Source organism: Microtus ochrogaster, chromosome 18 (assembly GCF_000317375.1).
Source record: "Microtus ochrogaster isolate Prairie Vole_2 chromosome 18, MicOch1.0, whole genome shotgun sequence".
Taxonomy (NCBI): domain Eukaryota; kingdom Metazoa; phylum Chordata; class Mammalia; order Rodentia; family Cricetidae; genus Microtus; species Microtus ochrogaster.
In genome coordinates, this window is record NC_022020.1 from 59417732 (window position 1) to 59425771 (window position 8040).

Sequence of the window (8040 nt, forward strand, 5' to 3'; positions counted from 1 at the left end):
ATATCTGTCTCTGGTTTTTATTATTCGTGTTGCACATGGAAAGAAGGCATGCTCCAGGTTATAGACCCAGTGACAATTCACTTCCTTCCCTCCTGATGTTGAAAGTATACTTATCTTCTAGAAGTAATTTTTTTTATCATTTCCTAAAGTGGTGACATTCTGATGCCTTTAAACATACAAATGAGATGGTTTTAAAAAATAAATAATAAATGAATGAATGAAATTTACTTAGAACTGGAGCCACATGACCACCCTGCCATTCTCCTGGTGACATGAGAATTTTTCATGACTTAGAGGCAAGTCAATGTAGGCCACAGAGTGAACAAAATAGGCCTGTCATTACATCCCTTTGTTCTCTGGTTAAGTGATGTGAGAACTCGTGCTTTGTTGGCCTGTCACATCTCAAAGTATAAGAGTGCTGTGGGCTCCACTTAGCTTTGATTGTGAGCATTTTGTTGTCTTGATCAGCAGCTCCCCACCAGTATTTCTCAAGGTCATGGGAAGGTCATATTATAACCTCATTTGTTCATCTAAAAATAAAAGAGATTTCATTTCCCACCAGTATTGGCAGTGGGCACTGTGACTTAGTGGTAGAGCCCTACCTTTATTGTATTGGCTCTGACCCTGTGCCAGGGTGAACTGCAAAACTTCAGGCACTCCGAGGGACAGAAGGAGGTCCTCGGTATGCAGGGTGGCAGGTGCACTCCCTTTCTGATTCCCTTACAGTTTTGTTCTAGTGATCTAGTGGCTGGGGATGAACCTCAGTGGTACACTTCTTGCCTAGCATATGCAAAACTTGGATTCCACCACCAAAAGGAAGGAAGGGAAAAGGGAAAGAAGAAAGAAAAGGAAAAGAAAAGCAAATGTGTTCCTATAGGATCTGAATTCAATTAAACAAATCTTTGAAAAATGTCATATTTAACCCCCAGTTTGAAAGCAATAGAATAGGCTCAGCATGTGTGACAAAAGACAGTGCAAAGGTAGCATCCTCTTCTAGAACAGCTGCCCCTCAGGAGATAGAAGCGAGGTTTTTACCAGTCTCACAAGCAGTGGATTCATCAGCATGACTAGGAAGATTTCCATTTGATGCTCTGGAGTAAACAATGTGTCTGCCAGCTGTAGCAGCACACGCCTTTAATCCCAGCCCTCGGGGACAGAGGCAGGCAGATGTCTGTGACTTCAAGGCCCGCCTGGTCTACGGAGTGGGTTCTAGGAGAGTCAGGGTTATATAGAAAGAAACTGTCTCAAGATAGATATGGGTAGGTAGGTAGAATTAACATAAAAAGTATGTCTTTCTAGTCATTATATTTTGCTTGCTATTGATCTGAGGCCTTTGTGATTAGCAGAAATTAATGATAGCCGGTTACCCAGGTTTCTCAATAATAGTTTAATGAGTACTAAAATTCTTTTGAATCACCAAGTCATTCTTTAAAATTGAGTTCAATTTGTCTTTACCTCACCATTGTTGGTTTTGTATTTTATTTATATATGTGTATGTATTACATATATATAAACACATATGTATGTGTATGTGTGAGTAGGCATGCCATGGCACATGTATGAATATCGGAGGACAACCTGTGAGAGTCAGTTCTCGAGTATACCAGGCTTAGTAGTAAGCGCCTTATCTACTGAGCCATCTCGACAGTCCATCCAAGTCTTTATACTCAGTTTATGATAGATAAAACATTGATGCTGGGCTGGAGAGCTGGCTTGGTGGTTAAGAGCACTGGCTGCTCTTGCAGAGAACCAGTTTTGTTCCCAGACCTGGCCAACAGCTCATATCCGCCTGTTACTCTACTTCCAAGGAATCTGATACCTTTTTTGACTTCCTTGGTCATCAGACATACACACTCATACACATAAAAACAAACTTAAATCCCTTTTTTAAATTAATGTTATATGTAGTATGTTGCATGATTTATAAATAAATGAAACATAGTACAAGTACATGCTTTTTTTTAACGCGTAGGCATATTCAGTCAGAAAAGTTTAGAGAACTCAGGCCTACATTCTGGCTGACTGTCCAGAAGCACCTGGGCATTGTCTCTGACCAAGCCCAGGGTTGGCATTTCACGAGGCTTCCTGGCCACTTCTGATGATCTTGTCACATGTGAGAGTCACTCAGTGTCTACCTTTCTGTACTATATGCTGAATATTATCCAATGGCAAATGACACCAGCTTTTTTAGTTTTTTTAGGTTTCTCTGTAGCTTTGGAACCTATCTTGGAACTAGCTTTTGTAGACCAGGCTGGCCTCAAACTCACAGAGATCCGCCTGCCTCTGCCTCCCGAGTGCTGGGATTAAAGGCATGCGCTACCACCACCCGGTTGACACCAGCTTTTAGTCAATATTAAAAAATGTAAGCCTCGTGTATCCTTCTGAGTTCATCATAAGCTAGTTCATTGGTTTTTGGTTTATTTTTTTCATTTAATTTTTTTATTTCTTAGAATGTTTTTAACACATGTTCCTATTCTTTACCTGGTTTTGGCCAAAGAAATCAATTTAGGCATGAGTATTAGGTTAAATCACATGAAATTGCCAGTATTTATCCTTTCTTGATCCATTTTGTGTATCTTCGTTGCATATTTTATCTACTTTTAATTTATCACTGTTGTGGTGATATGTGGTGATATTGGGTATGTGTGTAGGTATGCCTAACACTTTTAGAAGGGTTCCAGGGATCCAACTCAGGGTAGCAGGCTCACGCAGTGAGTCCTTACAGGCTTAGCCAGCTCCTCAGCCCTACTGTAAGGTTTTTGTTTTGTTTTGTTGTTTGTTTGTTTTTGTTTTACAGGACCGGATTTCTCTGTGTAGCTTTGGAGCCTGTCCTGGAACTTGCTCTGTAGACCAGGCTAGCCTCCAACTCACATGAGATCAGCCTGCCTCTGCCTCCTGAATACTGGAATTAAAGGTATGTGCCACCACCACTCAGCATAAAGATTTTAATAAACCTTTGATAAAGTGTTTTCTCTTTGTGATGTATCTGTCTTTAACTCTTTGTTCCCTTTGTATGACTTGGACACTAAACAGAACTTTAATCCAGAGTCCCAGAAAAAATAATTCTTGTCTGTGTTAGCTATGTGGCTTGGTACCTTTTTCGGCGATGCAGTCACATCTTGCTTGCTCTGTGTCTGGCTTCCTCTGTGTCTGGGTGATGACTGCAGACTGAAACTTCCCTCTTCCCAGAATTCTCATTGCCCTACCTCTACTTCCTGCCTGGTAGCCCCCGTCTATATTTCCTGGCCAACCAGTATTTATTTAAAATACAAGTGAACGGGATACAGACCACTGTCCCAGAGCACTCTTCCCCCCCTTTTTTAAACAAGAACTCTGAATCGAATCTCCTTTGTTGAGCTTTTCTACTTACCATTATCTATAACAACTTGTAACAAACAGTCTAAAGAAAGGCAAACATTCATAATCCATTTTTTGGAAATGTGGCTGTAGTTTTCCTGCTGATTGGGTGCACTGATAATCATATGGGGACCTAAAGAAAATTTAGAGTTATGATCAAGTCTTGACTGGAGTAGCCTGTGAGGCTTGATCCTGTGAGGCTTGATCATCTCAGACAGCAGTCTTTAAGCTGTTCTGGATGTAGAACTTAAACATGTGGGCCATTCCTCCTATTGGAGATTTCTCAGGGGGTCTTCCTTGGTCAAACCTGATTTTGATTAACACTGAATGAATCCATAGTCCCCCATTTCCTGTGGAAACAAGAGCAAAACTTCTTCTCCAAAGTAACATATCTTTGACTTAAATTTTAAAGTCAAAGAATTTTGACTTTATATATTGGGTTAATCAAGCAGCATTTATAATCAAATGTCTTTTAGCAGCTTTTGCCCCTTCCTCAGTCATCAAACAATTTAAATACAACACATTAACATACAGTATCCACACTCTCTGTATATTTTTCATCTTTAACGTGGCTTTATTTTAACCTCTATTTCTTTTATTTTTAATTTTTGGCTTTTTGAGACAGGGTTTTTCTTTGTACCTTTGGCTGTCCTGGAATTCACTCTGTAGACCAGGTTGTCCTTGAGCTCACCGAGGTCAGTCTGCCTCTGCCTCCCAAGCCTTGGGATTAAAGGTGTGTGCCACCACACCCAACTACTTGCTTTTTTTTTTCTTTTTTATTTTAAGGATTTTATCCTTTTTTTTTCTCCCAAGCCTACATATATTTTTAAACACACAGTAAACCATTTAGAGGTTTTCTTTGTCTTTGAATCTATCTTTACTGTATATCTCTCTTTTTCTGACCACATGAATCTTTAATTTGCTAAGTGGTGTGGCTAGGATTAAAGCCATGGCTTTGATGGCTAGATCCATCCCATTCCTTAGCTTTTTGAGAATCTAGCTTCATTGTGGAGGTGCTGGCCAGAGCTATGTTTATTGTCACAACTCTATGGCATTTCAAGGTCTGTGCCACCACCAAGAAGCATGCTGTAGGCTATTCATAAACATCATTTAAGTGTTTTATGGCAGAGCCTCTTAAAAAGGCTGCAAAGTTTTTGTAGCTAAATCTGTGTCAGGAAGCCTCTCTTGCAAACAGAGCTCACCTGTAAAAAATGCCACTATCAATAAGCTGTGCTTAACTCTGTTCTTTTCTGCCTAGCTCTCTCAGGCTTTTAATTGGATTTGGTCAGCCCCACATTGGGTGCCATTATGTTGACTGAGGTTTTCTTTCCCTTTCGGTCTTACAGTCATTAAGTCCCAAAGAAATCACACAGAGGCCTACATTAATTATAAACTGATTGGCCTGGTAGCTCAGGCTTAATAACTTTTATAGCTTATATTAGCCTATAATACTTGTCTGTGTTAGCCACGTGGCTTGGTACCTTTTTGGCAAGGCAGTCATATCTTGCTTGTTCTGTGTCTCATTGCCCCGCCTCTACTTGCTACCTGTCTCCTGGCCAATCAGCATTTATTTAAAATACAAGTGACAGGGTACAGACCATTGTCCCACAGCACTTACAGAGACAGCTGACCCAAACTAGTGGGAGCTCACTAACTCTGGACTGACAGGGAACCCTCATTGGAACCTGAATGAAGGATCTGAATGTTGGTAACAGTTCCGTGGCTTGGGCAGTCTGTGGGGCCACTGGCATTGGGACCAGAATTTATCCCTAGTAATGAACTGGCTTTTTGGAGCCCATTCCCTATGGAGGATACCCTACTCAGCCTCGATACATGGCGGAGGGTCTCCGTCCGGCTTCAACTTGATGTGTGAGACTTTGTTTTCTCCTCATGGGAAGCCTTACCCTTTCTGAGGAGTGGATGGGGGAGGGATGAGGGAAGGTGGAGGAGAGTGGGAGGAAAAGGGGAACTGTAGTTGGAATAAATAATGAAACAAAAACGTAGGGATTAGTCCCTTCCTCCCACCATTGGATCTCAGACTTGGTGGCAGCGCCTCTGCCTGCTGAGCTGTCTCGTCAGCGCAGTGTCAACCTTTAGAAATGAATTTTCTATTTTTGCATGTCTGGCTATAACTGCTGTTCCCCTTTTGAGTGAAAGGGTCAGCAGTCTTCCTGATCTGTAACATTCTGCTTTTAGTAATAATTTCTGGGAAATGGTAATGGCATTCTTTGTGGCTTGTTGAACTGGTTGGTTGGCATGGGTTCTGGAGAACCCAAGATTGAGCCCAGGCTCCACACAGGCTAGCGAGCATGCTAATACTAAACTGCATTCCCTGCTCCTTTCGTTTGCTCTGGGCTTTATTTTGGTATGTGTTTATGTTTCTGTGCAGGTGCAGGTGTGTATCTGCATGAATGTGGAGATCAGGGGTCCTTCCTCAGGCTCAGCACCTTCCTTTTTTCCTTTTCTTTTCTGAAGCAGGGTCTCTGTGACCTGAAACTCACCAAGTAGGCTTGACTGGCTGGCCCACCAGCCCCAGGAACCTTCCTGTTCTAATTCCCCAGTGTTAGAGTCATAGGCACGGGCCCCTACATGTGAATTTTTTTATGTGGGTTCTAGGAACTGAACTCTGTTCCTCATACTTCCAAGGCAAGCTACACCCAGTATAAGATCCCCTACCCCACTTTTCAGTTACAAATGTCAGGTGATCAGGAATGGGGCTACGTTAGCATTTTACTGCATAGTTCAGACCCTTGGTGACATGAAATAAACATGATGGTGGCTTGCTGTTGATTAACTTGATCCAGAATAAGCATGGGCAGTGGTGGTGCACGCCTTTAATCCCAGCACTCAGGAGGCAGAGGTGCAAGGATCTCTCTGAGTTCAAGGCCAGCCTGGTCTACAAAAGTTCCAGCACAGCCGGGCTACACAAAGAAACCCTGTCTTGAAAACCCACGGTGGGAGGGGAGAAAAGAATGCTGCAGATGAATTAAAATCGTAGATAATCCCCAAATAGCGTTTCAGCCATTAGCCTAAGATTCTTTTCCTGTTAAGACTTCTTGGCCATCAAACCCTATAAAGAGAGGTCTATGCTACGAGGTCAGATAAGCAGAATCCGGTCCCTTTAAAGTAGAAGTAGGAAGCTCTGATTTCCAGGTATGAAGGGCCTCACTGAAAATACTTCCCAGACAACTGCTTGTTTAATGTGTGCCTTTCATGTCACATCCCTGTAATCCCAGCTTGGTTAAACATGTGCCTTTTGATGCAGACACCTGTAATACTTGGGATGTTGAGCAGGGGGACTATAAAAAATGATTGATAGGGGGATGGAGAAATGGCTCAGCGGTTAAGAGCACTGACTGTTCTTCCAGAGGACCTGGGTTCAATTCCCAGCACCCACATGGCAGCTCACAACTGTCTGAAAATCCAGTTCCAGGGCATCTGACACCTTCACACCAATGCACATAAAATAAAGATTAAATAAATCATAAAAAAAATTTAAAAATGTTTGATAATCATTAACTTTGGGGCTAGAAAGATGACCCAGAGGTTAAGAGCACTGACTGCTTTTGCAGAGTGCCTGGGTTTAGTTCCCAACACCCACATGCTGGTTTACAACCATCTGTAACTCCAGTTCCTGGGTATCTGATACCCTATTCTGACCTTTCTGGACACCAGGCATATATAAGTGCACATACATTCATGCAGATAAAACACGTGCAATAAATAAGTCTTTCTTTAATGGCTCTTTCATTCCAGGTGATCTCCTTCTTTAGCTCAAGGCTGCTACAAGCTGGAGCTGAGCTGTCAGTGGAAAGAGTCTTGGAAATTATTAAACAAGGGGTCGTGGCGCTGCCCAAAGACAGACTAAAGGTAAGCTGTTTAAAGCGTTTCCTGTTGACACTGGCTTTTGATCATTTGATGCACATAGCAGCAACTAGCAGGCATTACTCTGAATCATACCACTTACTCAGTGCTCATAAATTCAGAGAGACTAAATATTTGCTGTGCTCTGCCCTGATACCAAAGCTGCAGTTCAGAAGAGAATAGCTGAATATACCATCACATCATTGAGTACCCCAGGAGTAACTCTGCACACCCCATGAGCAATGCATACAGTTAACACGTGTACTTTTCACCTAGTCAAACAAACTGAATCATACAAACATCACCAAAGATAATGGGAAGGTGGAAGTGGCGAAGATGCCAGTTTCGTGGGGCCTGGTGCTTGTGAGTGCCTCCCCATGTCCTTCTGGGGCCTCAACATCTGTGTGTATTACCTCATTCAACACCTTTCTCAGGCAGCTAGTGTCAGCAACTGAAGTCGCCAGGTGAAGGGACCAGCATGGAAAGGTGATTTACCCAGAGTAGTAAAACTAGAGAGTGGTTGAGCTATGCAGGCCCTGGCAGTCTAGCTCCAAAGCCCTTGCTTGCAGTCCATACACTGCTTACTACTTGCCTGTATACAGTAGTGGGAAGAAAAGTACTTGGTGGAAACATGGAAAATAATGCATTTTAAGAAAATGCTTTGTTTGTGTGGCAGAGGCACTCTTGAAGTGAACTCCTGGGTGAAAGCCCACCCCTCAATTGATCCCTTAGAGCAGTAGTTCTCAGCCTTCCTAATGCTGTGACCCTTCAATGCAGTTCCTCATGTTGTAGTGACCCCCTAACTATAAAATTATTTTT

General features: G+C 42.4%; 1 protein-coding gene across 1 annotated transcript in view; it reads left to right on the forward strand.

The window, feature by feature from the left end:
* Positions 1-8040, forward strand: part of Dym (dymeclin) — a 269386-nt gene that overhangs the window by 213292 nt on the left and 48054 nt on the right. Inside the window, exon 16 of the mRNA XM_026783375.1 lies at positions 7114-7227. Within this exon, the coding sequence (XP_026639176.1) occupies positions 7114-7227 (114 nt within the window). The remainder of the gene's footprint in view (positions 1-7113; positions 7228-8040) is intronic.